Here is an 18,174-nt window from a genome sequence, read left to right as displayed (position 1 = left end):
AGGTGTTTATTTTATTATTGATCTTTAAACTATACATAAACATTTTATAACTCTTTTTAAATGTATTCTGTATTTCACAAAAATAAATAAAAGTAGAGGTAAGTAGCTGTCTTTTTAAGAGAAATGGGATTGAAACAATTTTTGCCAGTAGCTGCTTGCTTGACTGACAGATTTCCCAGCAGGAATAGGATTTGGAAAGCAGCTTTCCTTCTGTCCATTTCCTGATTAATTATTAATGAGGCTTTGAATTACAGAGGAAAGAGGACACAGAGCACATAGAAAATGTTACAGACCTTATTTCTTATCTAACTCTTCCTAATCCAAAAATTGAGTGTTAATGGTTGCACAACATTATGAATGTAATTAATGCCACTTGAATTGTACACTTAATAATGGTTAAAATGGCAAATGTTATGTATGTTTAACCACAATAAAATAAAAGAGATGAAGAAAAGTGAGAAAGAGAAAATAGAAGGCAGGACCACACATTAGGTGTGAATGGGGTGCCAAGGACATAAAGATATCCCAACATCATCTCAGTTTTGAACAAAGTAACTATTAACACATTAAGTATTGAATACAACAAATAAAAGTCTACAGGTAGTATCAAAGGCAAGCCTAAATGCTTAGTACCTACTTTGAAGATAGGTCAGAACTACTAGGCTTGAGATGCTAGGGAAAGACCTTTGACCAAAAGAAGAGATTCCTAGTGTAAGCTGCACTTTCACACTGAGGAGATTTTAGGGGGTCTTTTTGGCTCAGCTGCTAAAATAACTAAATGGCTGTGAACACAGTTTGGTTAAGCCATATTTCAAATGTTAACAGTACCTGCTTACAACAAGTTATTCACTGCATGGCTATGTTCTGATAAAAAAGAGTTACATTGTAAGGAAGTGTGATTTACACATCTAACTTTTCACAAAAGCCTATTTTGTTAGAGAAACAGGCTGTTGTTCTGTACTGTCAAAAAGAATGAAAGTGCCATCAATAGGAGACACAAAGAATATTCTAAGGGGAACTTACTAGGCAGATTCAAAGAATGCCTGAGTCTGCTTGACACACCCAGAGCTAAGAATGCAGCGTAGGCCTTCTTGACTCCTTGTTCTGTGTTCTCAGGGTTCAATGGGCATGCAAACCAAACCCCAGAGATGGATCACTGCATGTGACAGTGGCAGCACAGGTGCAGTACACAACTCCAGGGCATACTATTCATACAATCCCTAACAAGAATGGCGCCCCCAGAGCTGGCAACGTGGTGGCCTCACCCATAGCTACAGTATGTGACACTTAGCAAAGAACTACTTAAATGTCACAGGATAAACACTCCTTCTTCAGGAACATTAATTATGTCCAAAGGTAAGTAATGCAAAACATTATTTTGATATTAAAACAAAAATGGCTATATCTTGGCTATATGTATATGAGAGATTCAATATAAAATTCACATCAGCCAAAATAGTAGACTTGGAAGTAGCTTCATGCTTTCAGTGGGTCACTTGGGGCTATATTCCTAAGTCCCTGAGGACCAGCCTTTGCTGTCAGGGCTATACTGGTGAAATGTATTCTCTGACATGTCTGGGAAAATAAGCTCTCACTATAAATTAAAATTACTATTGATTATCTTGCTCATCAGTATAACCAGAATGAATTTGGGGACCTGGATTTTACACATGATTTTATACAACACTAATTATATGATAAATGAGTTGAAAAGGTTAAATGCTAAAATTACTATTTCTTTAGTAGCCACATTACACATTGTAAAAACTGATTCCAGTTAGATCAATAATAATATTAGCTGTTCATATTTTGTTGAGTTCTGCTATTATTCATCTGGCATTAAGCCAAGTCAATCTGCATAGAAATTATTTAAATCCACCTTGCCATCTGGAAAGAAAATTGTAAATGACACTAATCTTGAATTAAGAATCCTTTAAATACAAACCAGATATACAGTAACACAATGGAAAACTTATAAATTCATGTTATAGAAGAATAAAGTAGAAGCAAGATACACAGTGGTGATGTACATACCAATAATGTTCTTGTAAAAATATGCAAATGTATACATACGAAGTACTAAAAAGACATATATACTAAATACTAAAGTGATTATATTTGAATAGAAGGTCTTTTTTTCTTATTGTGTTTTTCTGTATTTTCTAATTTCCCTCCATTTAGCATCTATTACTTTGGTAATTAAAACTACTATAATAGGCCGGGCACGGTGGCTCATGCCAGTAATCCTAGTATTTTGGGAGGCAGAGGTGGGCGGGTCACCTGAGGTCAGGAGTTTGAGACCAGCCTGGCCAACATGGTAAAATCCCATCTCTACTGAAATACAAAAATTAGATGGGCATGGTGGCACACACCTGTAATCCCAACTACTCAGGAGGCTGAGGCAGGAGAATCGCTTGAACCCAGGAGGCAGAGGTTGCAGCAAGCCAAGATGGTGCCACTGCACTGCAGCCTAGGTGACAGTGAGACTCTTGTCTCAAAAACAAACAAACAAAAAAACACACAAAAAACTATAATAAAATAAGTAAATACAAACCAAGTATTAAAAATATGCTTGGATAGAAAAAATAAATACAACTATACCTGTGAATAAAACATCTCCACCATCTAAAGTTGCATTTTCATCTTTCATCTCTACTATATTGAGCTGAAGTTTTTCTAATGCTTCTTTCATCATGTCAACCTGTTGAAAATAAAATGATTCAGATTAATATACTATAATTTCCTAACAAGAAAAAACCATCCAAAACATCTGAATACTAAATCATGCTCTCATGTGCACACACCCACACACATCCACACTCATATACATCCATCCTTGTGAATATATAGTGTATGACCAGTCATGATCATTTGTAAGAGAATAAATGATCTCTTAGAAATTGCTTATTTTGTTCCCTTCTAGTGTAAGATTGAGTCAATATAGTGTCATTTTTTTTTTTTCTGTAGAAAGGCTGAGTAGTTACAATACTGTTGGAAGCTGACTAGTTAAGACACTGTTGGAGTACAACCAGTTAATGCACCATTGGAGGCTGACCAGTTTGGCCACTGTTGGAGGTTGACAAGTTAGGGCAATTTTTAGAGGCTGACTAGTTAGGATATTGCTGGAGTCTGACCAGTTAGCACACTATTGGAGGCTAACCAGTTAGGGCACTGTTGGAGGCTGACTAGTTAGGGCATTTGTTGGAGGCTGACTAGTTAGGAGACTGTTGTAGTCTGACCAGTTAGCACACTATTGGAGGCTGACTAGTTAGGGCACATGAGTCAAGGAAAGTGGGAGGCAAAGCACCCAATTCTCCTACCCTTGCCAGGAAATGAAAGATTCCATTTTAAATCTTATGTAAGTCATTTAGTCAGAATTGTACACACACAGTATAATACATGGAAGGAATATCAATAACTCGTAACTTGAAATCTCAACCCATAGGACAATCATTGTTTCCTATTCAAATATTTTCTAAAATGTCAAAACATCCATTGCTTCTCTGTAAATCGAAACTGTGTTAGTTATAGTCAAACAGTTAATATGATTACCCATCTTTTAAAACCTAGTTCCTTAGAGGTGACTAACAAGTTCAACAATTACAATCAAACCAATGAATATCTGAAAATAAATTTCAGGAATTTCTATGATTCCAGGGCATGTCTAAAGCACAGAGATATTCTGGATTGAATTAAGGACCACTTCTATTGAGGCTGACTTTAATATACGAAATGAATGTGAAACATAACAAATTGAAGCTCACAATTTAATTCAAGTCCTTCCAGCAGCTCAACAAAACAATTTCAGTATTTTCAAAGGTCTGCAAAACCTTTAGGATAGTAAAGACATACGTTGAGATGACTTGAATAGGGGCTAAGGGAACAAGAGATCACATCACACTGGGCAAAGCAGGTAGTTCTGCCAAAATACAGCATGCTGAGTACACAGTGTGAATTGTTAGTGAAGAGTTTAAGAGACAAAAATAGAGCAGAGCTACTTCTAAAGTAATAAAAATATGGAAATACTTTGACAACAAGCCTGACATTCATGCATTCAAAAAACATTTAAAGAGGATACAAAGTAAAATAAATATATCATCTCATCCTTGTCCTGGAACTCATGTAAAAATTCCACAAACCGGAGTGACTCAGAACAATAAAAAATATTTCCATGGACAAAATGGTCTTAATGTTGTAGTAAATACATTCAGTGACCTTTTTTTTAACAGCAGAATAGGTTTTCCTATGTAATAGGAAGTGGAACTGTTGCTACAGCATAAAATAAGGAGCAAACACAATATTTACCATGACTTGTTGGGCTACTGTGAACCCAGGAAAACACAACTGTTTCCTTTTAACATCTCTGCTGTCTTTGTCCATGGAAAATTCACTGAGCTTAGGGAGAGATCATGAGAACAGATGTACAGTTACTTTTTGTTTCTATTACTAATGCTACTGCTTCTATTATAACTTAACATTTCAAAGATTACAAGGAGTTGAGCAGTAACATAAATTTTGGTTTGAAAAGTTTCTATGTAACTATGCAACATCTCAACTCAGGAACTGTATTTAATTCTCAAAAGTTAGAGGAGAACAGAAGTAGGGATATATACCAGTTTCAGAAACATTACATCTCTTTAAACGTCCTATGTCTTTGAAAATTAAAGTTTTAGAGGATAAAATGTATGTGGTTTTCTTTTCTTCTCTTTTTTTGTTAAATTAAAACAGCTGCACTGACATTAAAAAACAAAAAAACAAAAACTAGCTTTTGTGCATGGGCAGTACTTAAAAAAATTCAATCACATCTATACAAACAGTCATCAGGATAGGTCCATACCACACATGTTGATGATACTACATTACTTTCAGAGTTAAGCACATGGACAAGTTTTTAAAAGATTGTAAACATCAAGTAAACAGTTTTGAGAACTGTAGGGCCATACGGCATCAAATCGGCAATGCTAACCCCAGGGAGATTTCTGGGGAAGAAATGAGAAGCTGAACTCGGCAGGCTGTCCATTGGGAACCACACACTCTTGGCACTGAGGTTCCGTTGAAGCAGACAAATTCAGCTGCAAACAGGCTTGACACATGGGTCCACAGCAAGCCAGCTATTCAGGCAGTTAGAACACTAAATATAACTATAGAAGTGGGAGTTTTTGCAGGAAAATTTCCAAACCATGGGCCTTCAAGAAACTGCCCATTCTGTGGTTACATGGCCATGGTTAATGTTGACTTAATTAACTTCCAAGAGGAAAAAAAATGACCAAATAACACACCCACCTTTCATTGAGACACTAACCCTGCAGTGTGGAACTTAGCATTACTCAGAGAAACCATCAGGACAAACAGGATTAACTCCAACGGCTGAGTTGAATGGGTCATTTTAGCCCACAAAATTAGAAATAAAAAGGGCAAATTAGAAAAACAATCTTACTTAATTCAAGCCTTAGGGTATAAAGTATATACAGTAATTTTCATTCTTTACTCAAAAAATTTATGACCTTTCTTCCCTCCCTTTTCATGCTACATGCACTTTGATTTCATCTTAAAATAATGTTATACTCGCATTTTTTGCCCCATTTTTCTCCTCCTACTATTTATCACAGCTTAGATTTCTTCTCTGGCCACAGCTGCTTCAGATCACCTCTGCTGCTTCCAGTTCTGCTACTTATTAGCCAGTGTCCTCCGGTTGTTTAATATTCTGAGCCTCGGTTTTCTCATCTTTAAAGTGGGTATTTATTCATTATAGTATCAACTTTTTAGGCTCCTTCTGGTCATTAAGTACATAAAAGTCACACAGTATTTGCTGAATAAATATTTCTTTTATGAATAACAGCTTGTGTATACACAGTGACAGATACTTGTACTGTAAAATTGGTGCACAAGAAAAAAGCTGTTGTTCTTACATTTGGACATGTTTCTTGTGTTTTATCCCTCCATGACAGATCCCATCTGCTTTCCTGTGAATTAAAATTACAGATTTTTTTTTTTTTTTTTTTTTGCAAAGCCAGTATACAGTTAGAGCACATACATTGAGGATACATTTAAATTTAAATTTAAATAATCCAATTCTGATTTCCTTCCAGCTCCTGGAAACTGTCGAGACATATGGCAAATTTCTTGTGTGACCTCTGCTTTGAAATAGCCCTCGGAAAGTACTACATAAGGTGGGAAGTGGGCCTGTCTGGTAAGATGTTCCACAGGACTCAAAAGAGCATCAGCTAAAATGATACGGAATGATCATGGGCACTGAGAATATCACCATTCTGAAGGGCCCAATCAGTCTAAAGAATTCTTTCTCTTTCTCAATGCCTGGTCTCCTTCCTTACCTTTCCCTTTGCTACGCTCTTCTTTCCTTCTTTTATGGCTCTCATTTCCATCCTATCATGTTTTCATCATCATCCTGTCTTCTCTTTTCACTCCCTTTAGACCCTCATGGTGAGTGGCAAGAACCAGGGATTAGAATAAAGTCCTTATCACTTATTAGCAATGTGACTTGGATAAATTCACTTCTCCGAGTCTGTTTCTTGACTTGCAAATGGGAATAGTGCTTTCTTTCTAACAGGGATGATGTGAGTAACAAATAAGATAATACATGTAAAACACCTAGCTCAGTGCCTGGCATATTGTGCTCAAAACTAGTAGTTGATGATATTATTATTTTGCCCCAGATTAACTCAGTCCTTTGTTTGGATTTTGGCTACCTTTCAAAAACAAGTAAAAGATAAAAAATACAATTTTCTGTATTAAATAAAACATCTTTTAAGTTCAGTTTTCCTTTTGTTCTTGCAAAATCTCCCTCAAACCTAAAATACTAAAAAAACTCCCCAAAACCCCAAAACTCTCCCTAATATAAAACAAAACAAAAATAAAGCCTTATATAGTTTTACTAGGAAGCTATATTCATAACTTGTTATAGCACTGTTAGTTTAATACTGTTTATTTCAGGGCAATATTTTCCAGGTGACCCTTTCCAAAATTGACTTTTGCTGTTTATTTTCAATAATGCCCCTTTTGAATGTTTCACATCTTTGTTCTAAATGTTGTGAATGTATTTGTGGGGCCTGGTGAACAGTTCTGAGCTGTGGCTCCTTAAAGAATATGCACCAATCTGTTAGCCAAGCTGCTTTCCTTCAGCTGTTTCTGCTGCCAGATACTATGAAATAAACGTGGCCCTCAAAGTTGGCCTGTTTGTGGTTGACATGTCTCAGTCACCCACAGTTCTGCCATGTGCTGGAAGCTGTGCTATCACCACTATCACCACTATGTTTTCAATGCCTGCTTAAGTTTTCCTGGTTTCTTTGTAACTCATCACATTACAGGAGCTTTAAAATTATAGAATCATCCTATCCCTACACTTGTCTGGCTCCAGAGAGTTGAACGGCAGCAACATAGCTTTGTTGGTAGTGAGATAGTTTCATTTCCCAATTTTTTGCTGATTTTGTTTTGCCTTTTAATGTTGAGTGTGACATGTAGATAATGCTGAGGAAGCTGCTCAAGAAGCTGTTGTCTTGGCACATCAAGGCACAGATGGCTTGGAGCTTGCTGATGCATCAAAGTTACTATATTGTCCAAGGTCATATTCAAAAGGCCACATTTTATTTCTTTATGCTACTTTAATCTTCTTTGTTAATCAGCACATCTTTGGTCACTGTGGCCACTTGCTAGTACACTTGGCTGATTTTATGACATTGCTTAATGTTGTATCACACTTTCACATATATTTTTTCATGTGAATAACATCTCGGTTCAATAAACATTTGGTGGATGTCAACTGTTTTTTTTTTTTTTTTTTTTTTTTTTCAAATCAGGCTACAATTCTTTTTTTTAAGCCACAGTGAAATGACTCTAGTGGGACAGATACACCTTCTGAATATATAGTGACAATAAAATGGAATATTTGTTGTGATGCTCACAATAACTCCAAAAAGTAGAAAGGGTAGATATTAATATACCCATTTTATATCTGATTAAACTGAGGCTAAGGGAGGTTAACTGACTTGCCGAGTTAAGCCTCCGGAGCCCATCCTCATTTTCACTTCACTGTGTGATTATGATTCTGCTGAGGTCTTACCATAGAGTGCAGCCCACATCAGAATTGGAGCCCATGACTTCTGCCTTCCAATTCTGTACATTTAAGTCCACTGGGTATTACAAGATCCTGTGCCAAGGTGACTTTGTATTCCATGATCTCTTCATATCAGAGATAAATGCAATTTCTGTATATGAGGGCCTTAGGATGTTAAGTTATAGAATGATTAAAAACACTAAGTAATATGAACAGAATATATAAACCACACCAACCTGTTTCACCAAGAAAAACCTGCATATTCATTACTACCCTTCGATTTGGAGATGCCTTAGATTTGGTCAGTGGTTCGTTCCTAAATTTTCCATATGTGTTGATTACTTCCCTTCCCTTCCCTTCCCTTCCCTTCCCTTCCCTTCCCTTCCCTTCCCTTCTTCCCTTCCTTTCTTCCCTTCTTTTCCTTTCCTTTCTTTTCTTTTCTTTTTTGAGACAGAGTTTCACTCTTTTTGCCCAGGCTGGAGTGCAATGGCACGATCTCAGCTCACTGCAACCTTCACCTCCCAGGTTCAAGTGATTCTCCTGCCTCAGCCTCCCAAATAGCTTGGATTACAGGCTTGTGCCACCACGTCCAGCCAATTTTGTATTTTTAGTAGAGATGGGGTTTTGCCATGTTGGCCAGGCCGGTCTCAAACTCTTGACCTTAGGTGTTCTGCCTGTTTCAGCCTCCCGAAGTGCTGGGATTACAGACATGAGCCACCACTCCTGGCTGTATGCGTCGACTACTAAAACTAGCCAAAACTACCAAAAAAAAAAAGGATCGAACAGATGTTTAATATACTCAATGATCCAGTCTTAAAAATTTGTAAATAAAAACATATTGGAATCTTCTTCTATATTCTAATTTTAGGACAAAGTTCTCAGGAGAAATTCAGTTAGCAATGATAACAGCAAACATTTGTATAGTCTTCCTTTGTGCCAGGCACTCTGCTATGAACTCATATTAACCTTATTTAACTTTTACAACCTGATGAAGCAAGTACAAGAATTATTTGTTTTACAGATGAGAAAACTGGGGCAGAGTAAGTAAATTTGATCAAAGTCTCATAGTGAGTAAGCAGAGAGCTGAGATTTCAACTAGCTTTGCTCTGAAGTTTGTGTTATTCTTTCCTACACAATATTGTTACTAACAAAAAAATTTAGGTATCTACAATGAAATTGAATGACTGTGAGGAGCTACTGTTCTCTCCAAAACAGATTTTGTTCACTATTATTTATTTATTGAACAAAAATGTGGACTCAGACATTCTGGAGAAATGGAAGGATAGAGGCTACAAATTGCAGCAGTTTGAACTTGCATTTGGTTTCTAAAGAGTCTAAATTTTGCCTTTCTAAGCATACATAAACTAAGGCTAATAAATTTTGGGAGCCACTACTTTCTCATCAGAGTATGAGGAGGAGTTATTTGTGTAAAAATCTATAGATAGTCAACAGTGTATTTTAAATAGTGAGGTTACCAAAGCATAAGGATATGCAGACACACTCCAAACCAAGACATTATATACACTCCAAACAAATGCAATGAATTTAGAGAGATGAGAAGGGTTTCTGCCACACTAGGAGGTATGATAGGTGGAATTCTAAAATGGTGCCCATGATTGCTGCCCCCGATGTACATGTCCTGTATAAATCTCTCCCCCTTCGAGTTTGAGTAGGACCTGAAAATATGATGAAGATATCATTTCTGTGATTGGTTACTTTACATAGCACAAGTAAAGAAATTTTGCAGATGTAAAGTATCTACTCAGATGACTTGAGTTAATCAAAGGGAGATTACCCTGGGTGGGCTTGACCTAAGGAGAACCCTTAGAAGTGGGTTTAAAGGCTAGAGACAAAGAAGTCAGAGAGATGTTCTGATCTTCTGTTTTGAAGAATGTAAACATCCATGTTGTGAATTGCCTGAAGAGGGCCTACAGGGTGGCCTCTGGGAACTGAGAGCAATTCTCGGCTGATAGCTGGTAAAAACAAACAACCAACAAATCAACTGGGAGCCTTAGTCCTACAAAAATGGTCAACAGAACTGGAAATTATTTAATCATGACAATCTTTAAAAGTTATCAAAGTCAAATAAATATTAACCTTGTGATTATTCAGAGAACTCATGATTTTATCAAATGGTCAACATGTGTTAAGGTTTAAAACCACTCAGCTCATTTTCCCTCTTATTGAACTTTTTGTTTATAATAACTTTTACATGAATAAGATCTCTTGAAACATTTCCCACAAACTGTTACATATCCATTTCATTTTTTCCCATTGATTTCTTGGATTTCCAAACATATGGGTTTATTTCTAGTGGAAACTGCTAAAAATTAACCAGGATATTTAGCATTTTGGTTTCCATATTGGTAAACGGAGGGAACAAAGCTTAAAAATGAGGTCATTTCCAGCTCTAGACTTCTAAGAGCTGCAGCCCCAGAAAAAATTTTGGAATTTATAAATGTTACTCTAACTGTAATCCTATTTCCCTTCCATAGAATTTACTGAAAATACCCCAGATGGTTACTCATGATTAAAGTATTCTGGTGTTTAACAAATCCAATCAGAGGCAAGAGGTTGGATATATGAATGCAGACAAGATAGGGCAAACCCAAAAGTGGATTAAAAAAACTCCAGAAAGATGGGAGTCCTCAGAGGCAAACAGAAGATTCCACTGCAGTAGGTAACAAAGAGTGTGAGTGTCAACTCAACACTAACTTATGATACTTATATTTTATTTTTTTGGAGGAACCCATCACACAGTTTCTCTAAGACTGCTAATTACTTGCCAGTAGTGAGATAATTATATGACACAGAGAATCTACAATGCTTTTCCTGTAAGACAGATGTCAGGCTCTGCTTATTTACCAACCTCTGTGTATTTTCTTATTTATATTCACATGCAGTATAGTAGATTTCATCAACTTTGGGTTCATTCCGTAAGTTGGACTGAGCTGTTAAACCCAATCCTAGAGCCCTGGAGTTCTTGATATATGAGATTTTTCATTTCCCTAGCCAATATGAGTTGAGTTTTCTGTTAGCTGCATCTAAAAATAACTCATTTATTCCCATGATCGATCTTAACCTGAGAGAGAAGGATCTAACAAGCTCCAGGCCGATGAGACACAGGGTCAAATCATTCTTTCTGCTTTGTCCTACTCCTGACCATATGCCTGGGTGCTGCTTTGGTTCTTTTCCCTGGAGTCCTATTCTAGTAACCTATCCCATTCCCCTCCTATGAGTAGGGTCCTGCTATGCGCTCTGAGGATTTGAGCAGATGGGCTTCCCCAGGTGATCCCTGTTATCTTTATCTCCTCAACACACAATCAGTATCAACAAGGTCTGAGGAACTAACCTCTTAACCACTCATAACACTTACTATCATTAATAATAAGTATAATTTATTAAGCTCTTTCTAAGTGCCAAGCATTGTGCTAAGTGATTTTGCATGGATTATGTCATTTAATTATCACTATATTCCTTAAGGTACCTCCCAGTCTACATCAGTCAAGGCAGTTCTGTCTCTTATGCCAGGGACTAGTGCAAGTGACCCAATATTGGCCACTGAGGGGGTGTCTGTTGAGAGGTTCCTGGAGCCATTGAAAGAAACATAATTCCTCTTCTTCCCTTGGACATTGTTCTGTATAGATGTTGTACCTGGAACTGGTGAGAACACATCCATCACCAAATATTGCAGGGCAGAGACAGGGAAACAATTTGAGTCTTTGATGACATTTTGAGCTGCTAAATCCAACCCTAGAGCCCTGGAGTTCTTAAGATATGAGATTTTTCATTTTATTAACCAATTTGAGTTTTCTGTTAGCTGCAGCTAAAAGTAACTCATTTATGTATACAACAAAATTGACAAGTAGTATCCAAAGAGTCAGTAATAACAGGCCACTTTACAAAACTCATTAAATTCTGATATAGAAACAACTATTAATGGAGGATTTTTTCTTTTTATAGGAATGCACCATGCCATTTATAACCACTTACAACACTAAGAACATCCTACCTATAGAAGACAGTAGATTGTCAAGCTAAAAGCATCCCAGGATTATGTTAGTTTATAAAGCACAACTGTTGCAGCTCTGTATATCAGAGATGGAATTAATGTTTCAACACTCTTCATCTCTGAACCAGTGCTCAGATCCAAAGGGCATATAGCATCTAGGAAGATTAGACAGAAATGTGAAAGGCAAACCCACAGAGCCAGGAGAAATAAAAAGCACTCTGGACAAAACTGGAAAAGATCCCTTTCATTATCTGGAGAGGATACATTGAGAAAGTTCCAGAGGTTCAAAGGTCCCTCCATAAAGATGTCACTACAAGACAGTTTCCCGGAAGAAGGCTGGAAGTGACATTTAGCTTTCTAAATGAAAAACAAGGCAGGAGCTCTGCTGGTCTTGTCAGCTCTCTTGATATATAATGTACTAATTCAAGCTGTCCAATTCCTTGTTGACGATAATGACACAATACATGTATTGAGTACTTAAAAGCCACTGACATTCTGTCTGCAGGGGGCAAATAAAAATATGATTTATCACCAAATACCAAATGAAAATAAGTGTCAGCTGCCAAAGGACCTGCAAAATTTAGTAGGCTAAAAACCAGGGAACTGACAAGTTTATAAAATTTTAAACTAATTTTCCTGAATGCTGAGAAGCATAAAAATTTGCTGTGCACATCATCCAAAATAAGCACCAGAAATAGTACTCGAAGTGTCCATAATTTTCTGTGAATTCAGAGGAGTCGCATGCTGCCAGACACAAACAGATTAATGTATGGGAAATATTTTGTATGTTCAGTATACAATTAATACATTGTAAGCATTAAGCTGCCCTAAAAGCCTTCTAGCATATCCCTGCTCCCAGCCCAAATGCAGGTCCTGGCTGGGTCAGATTCCTTCTGTGTGCCCCCAAGCCTCCCAGGGGATTCTTTTTTTTTTTTTTTTTTTTTTTGAGACAGGGTCTCACTCTGTCCTCCCTTGACCTCCCTGGCTCAAGCAATCCTCCCACCTCAGCCTCCTGAGTAGCTGGGACTACAGGTGTGTGCCCAATGGCCATTTTTTTTTTTTTTTTTTTTGGAGAGATGAGGTCTCCTTATGCCGCCCAGGCTGGGGGCATTCTATCAACAAGTTCTGGCCCCTAGCTGACTCTCTGTATATGTTTACTGAATGAACAGCTGAACAACTTTGTAAGTCAGACAGAATTTCTGGAAATGTTATAAACAAGTATAAGGCAAAAAAATCCACCTTGTTTAGACAAGGCATAGCCACAGCAAGAGCCATACAACCTGTGTGACCTCTTTTAAACAACTCTTATGACATTTCAAGGGTGGGCAGATTCATCTTTATTTCTAAAAACCTGCAGATGAGAAAACTACCATTGGCCTATTTGTCCCAATAATCACTAACCACCACTCATCTCCAATAATTCTATTCATTTGCTTAGTCATTCAACAAACATTTATTCAACATTTTCAATATACTTGGCACTATTCTAGGTTCCGAGAATACATCAGTGAAGACAGAAGAGCCCTGTGTATATTCTGGTGAGGATATGGAGAGATAGGCAATAAATAATAAACATTAAAAATATTAGTGGTAAGTGCTATGCAGTTATTTAATTTAGGAGATGTGACATAAAATGGCTAGGGTAGTTACTGTAGTTTGGAAGGTCAGGAACAGCTTTTCTGAAAGTGTGTCATTTGTGCTGATATCTGAGTGACCAAAAAGACCAACTCTGTTATCCACAGAAAGAATGTTCCAACAAGAGCCAGTGCAAAGGCTCTAAGGTAGGAACAAGCTTAACGTGTTCAAGGAACAGGAAGACAGCTAGCACGGTGCTAAAATGAAGAGGGCAAGTGTTATGGGCTATGTGTCTCCTCAAGATTCATATGTTGAAAACTCCCAGGACTTAAGAATGTGAATGCCTTTAGAGATAGGGTATTTAGAGAGATAATAAGGCTAAAATGAGGTCATTAGGATGAGCCCTAATCCATTATGACTGGTGTCCTTATAAGAAGAGCAGACTAGGATAGAGATACATAGATGAAAGGCCATGTGAAGACACAGGTGGCCATCTGCAAGCCAGGCAGAAGCCTCAGAAGAAACCAACCCTTCCAATACCTTGATCTCAGACTGCTAGCCTCCAGCGTTGTGAGAAAATATATCTCTGTTATTTAAGCTGTCCAGTTAGTTATACTAGCAAACTAGTACGGCATGTCACCAGATAAAGCTGGGGTTGAGGATGGGGTTAGCTCATGCCGGACTTGGTAGACTTGCAAAAAGAATTGGAATTTTAAGTATTATTGGAAGTCACTGGAGAGTTTGCAGGAAGGGAGTGATATAATTTATGAATTCTAGATAGCTGCATCGTAGAAAATGGATTGGAAGGCACAAATGGAAACAGGGAACTTAGTTAAAAAGCAATTGCAGTAGTCCAAGTGAAAAACAATGGTGGTCAGCACAAGTGTGGTGAGAGTGGAGACAAATAAAGTGCTGAATTTGGAATGTGTTTTGGAGGGTTGACAGAAGTTGGTGGACTGGATGTGGGGGTGAAGGAAAGGAAGGGCCCAGAGTGACTTAGATTTTTGTCTTGAGCAATTGAGTGGACAGGTGTACTGATTTCTAATATGAAAAATTCTGGGGAGAGAAGCAAGGTTGTAGGGAAAAAATTCAAGAACTGTGTGGCCATGTTGAGTTTGAAATAACTTCTAGGTATTCAAATGGAGAGATCAAGGGGAGTAGTCAGAACCAGAAATAAAAATTGGGAGTCAATGATACAAAAAGGTACTTAAATCTAAGAGACATTAGAAGAGCTAACTCAAACCATGATCTGCAGGAAGTGATGTGAGGAAACTTGCCTTGTCCATTAATATTAACAATACTATTCTAACAAAAAGACTCCAGGAGACATTTCTCATTCATTACTGTTGCAAAGTTTGGTAGCTGTTTGCAGCAATGGATGCAAAAATCCCCCTTTGGCAGGAAGAGCTACTTAATGTACATTCATTATGATTGCACCAATACCATCTAGATAAAGGTCCGGAAACAAATGAATGGATTGTAATGAACTTTCCAGAGGTAACAGGTAGTAAGGTCATCAAGTGCTACTTCTTGCCACTTACCTATACATTTTCCTGTTAAATTCAGTTTTGTAGATGCTATATAAAATACAGCAGTAAAGCTGGGCACAGTGGCACATGCCTGAAGCCTCACTACTTGGGAGGCTGAGGTGGGGGGATCCTTTGAGGCCAGCAGTTTGAGGCTGCAGTGCACTATGTTCACACCTGTGAATAGCCACTGCACTCCAGCCTGGGCAACATAGTAATACTGTGTCTCAAACAACAACAAAAAACAACCATACCGGTAGCATAAGATTTTATTCTTTCAGAAATCATCAATTTTGAAATTATGATCACTTGAATTGGAGACAAGGTGAAGTGCATTAAGCAAATCAATAGTGTAGGCAAGGCTATATAGCAAGAACAACTTTCAAACACATTTCAGATCAGTCAGTCCAAAATACATTCACACTATATAGCACCATAGGACTAAATGAATGTTGCTGTGCTAATTAAAACACATTTGTATTCACTTATTCAAGTAGGTCCCCTAAAGATCTGAACTGAGAAACACTTCATTAGTATACGCTCAATGATTGCTGCATGAGTAAGGCTGCATTTCTTTTAAAAATATTGTATTTGCTAATTTTTCACCAATTGTGGAGCTTTCTCAACAACTGGTGCAAGTTGGTGCTTTTTTTGACTGTTCTACCTTGCCCCAGGTTTAACATGATATGCAAGATGGTTTTTGGAACACTAGGATGATTTCTGGGGGGGAACTTTGGTGCTTATTTTTTTCCTTCCTAGTCCTCAGCTTTTTTGTGTGTTATTAAAGGCTTCATTAGAGATGGTTGTGAAAGGCTCTAGTCAGGATGAGCAGAGTGCATAGTAATTAATTCTGAGAAGCTGCCTTCTGATTCCAGGCTGAAGCATGGCAAATGATTTTGTAAATATTCACCCTTTGTCATATGTTCATACATTTGCTTCTCTTGGAACTTGTTTAAAATATGTTAGTGAAAAAACACCAGCTGAGTATTTGGATGCTTATAAGTATTAAACAAAGGCTCATTTCCAACCATAGTTGTACAAAATGGCTAGTTTCAAGAAATTGTCCTTGGTTATGATAATTGTCCATGTTCTAACACCGTGTTAAAAAATAGTGAAGAATTTTTCTTCACTGTTATCAAATCTGGGCATCCTCAGCTGGAAAAGACCGGAACAGTTCAACAGTATTTTCCCAATAGAAACATTCCAGTCAATATTCTACCAAGGAAAACTAATTATCATCTAGCTAATGAGTTTTGCCTTTCCCAAATTACTTTGAAAATATGGTAAGCCATATTTTCTTGCCATTATAGTTTTGCCATTATAGTTTTTTTCTCCTTTTTAAAAAAATGTTGGTTTTACTTCTAATTTATCAGTAAATATTAACTAATTTTTAAGTAAAACACTCATTGGAGGAATAACCATTAGGAATATAACACAGAAGGTACTTCATATCTGGTTTTGAGTAATACTCAAAGTACAATAACCTTAACACCATCTAGATTCTCTTCCTATGAGGCAGAGCATAATGAAATTAGATTCTCATAAATGTCACTGCCCCCTATTTATTGTCTTTTTCCTTGAACCAAGGCAGAGCTGGCTAGGATCCATTGTCTCTCAAGCAGATTTATTATAGATCGGGTGCATTCCATTTCAGAACAGGAATGTGCTTGTTATGAAATGTACAAAGCTTATAGTCGAACAAAGCACACAATCTGTTGGCAAAATACCACTTAGTTTAATAGTGGGTATAGTCTGTAAAATTTTCTGAAGTATCTTAACTAAATTTAATATTACATAAGTTGATATTCAAATCTTGAAATAAGTCCCTAGTGAACACAGTTCTGTTTATGCTATCAAAACTAAATTCATTTCAGTATTATGCAAATATATAACTGAAGTATTTCTTATTGACATGATATAGTTAGCTAGATTTTTCTTGTTGCTTCACTTTCTCCTGGATAGTACCACATGAACTTTGAAAACTAGATTAACTCAGGTCTTCAGGGCATAATGTAACATACTTTAGTGCTCAATGTCATTTAGTATCTGTGCAGTGAACTAAAGAGTATCTGATATTGTTTGGCTCTGTATTCCTAACCCAATCTCATCTCAAATTGTAATCCCCATGTCCCACGTATCAAGGGAGGGACCTGTACAATCCCCAAGCATTGACGGAGGGAGGTTATTGGATCATGGGGGCAGTTTTCCCCATGCTGTTCTTATGACGATGAGTGAGTTCTCACAAGATCTAATGGTTTTGTAAGTGTTTGACAGTTCCTCCTTCACACACTCTCTTTCCTGTTACCTTGTGAAGAAGGTACTTGCTTCTCCTTTGCCTTCTGCCATGATTTCAAATTGCCTGAGACCTCCCCAGCCATGCAGAACTGTGAGTCAAACCTCTTTCCTGTATAAATTACCCAGTCTGCGGTAGTATCTTTATAGCAGTGTGAAAAAAGACTAATATGGTATCCTTATAAATACCCAGGGAGAAACTAAGAGACAGCTCTAAGAACAAAAAGAATGTGGGCAAATTTAGCAGTTAAAAGACACAAAAAACTAAGATTACAACCATTTGTTTTTAAAGTATGCCTGTTAAGTATACCTCTTTAGTTAAGTCTAAAAGGAAATGTGCAAAAATGGAAAGAGCTGTGGTTGGTTGGCGGAAAATGGTTGATGTGACACTGGTGGAAGAAGTTAAGAGATACTTGGGACCCCAAAGCCTAAATATTAAAACTTCATCCACTGCCTACAACTCCAGTAACCATTGCTCATTCTGGTTCTCAAGGCAGGGGACACAGCTCGTCAATGCATACTTTCCATTACTCTAAACATCCAAATACTAACGTGACTCTGGATATGGGAGACTGGACCACTGGAAGCTGCATTACCGGAGTCTTTTTTGCTTGGGTTATCCACCCCGGTTCACCTGTGGTCTACTCCATCCAGGCTCTCACTGAGTCCCCATACTTCCCCGGACTCTTATTTTAGAC

At 37.4% G+C, this 18,174-nt stretch overlaps 1 protein-coding gene across 1 annotated transcript in view; it reads right to left on the bottom strand.

Annotated features, from left to right (window-relative positions):
- Positions 1-18,174, bottom strand: part of DDAH1 (dimethylarginine dimethylaminohydrolase 1) — a 148,391-nt gene that overhangs the window by 36,532 nt on the left and 93,685 nt on the right. The window contains exon 2 of the mRNA XM_017851157.1: positions 2,602-2,701. Coding sequence (XP_017706646.1) covers positions 2,602-2,701 — 100 coding nt within the window. The remainder of the gene's footprint in view (positions 1-2,601; positions 2,702-18,174) is intronic.

This window comes from Rhinopithecus bieti, unplaced genomic scaffold, assembly GCF_001698545.2.
Source record: "Rhinopithecus bieti isolate Rb0 unplaced genomic scaffold, ASM169854v2 scaffold_1467, whole genome shotgun sequence".
Lineage (NCBI taxonomy): Eukaryota > Metazoa > Chordata > Mammalia > Primates > Cercopithecidae > Rhinopithecus > Rhinopithecus bieti.
The sequence above is the reverse complement of the archived record's forward strand: the minus strand, read 5'-3'. Positions and strand labels throughout refer to the sequence as shown.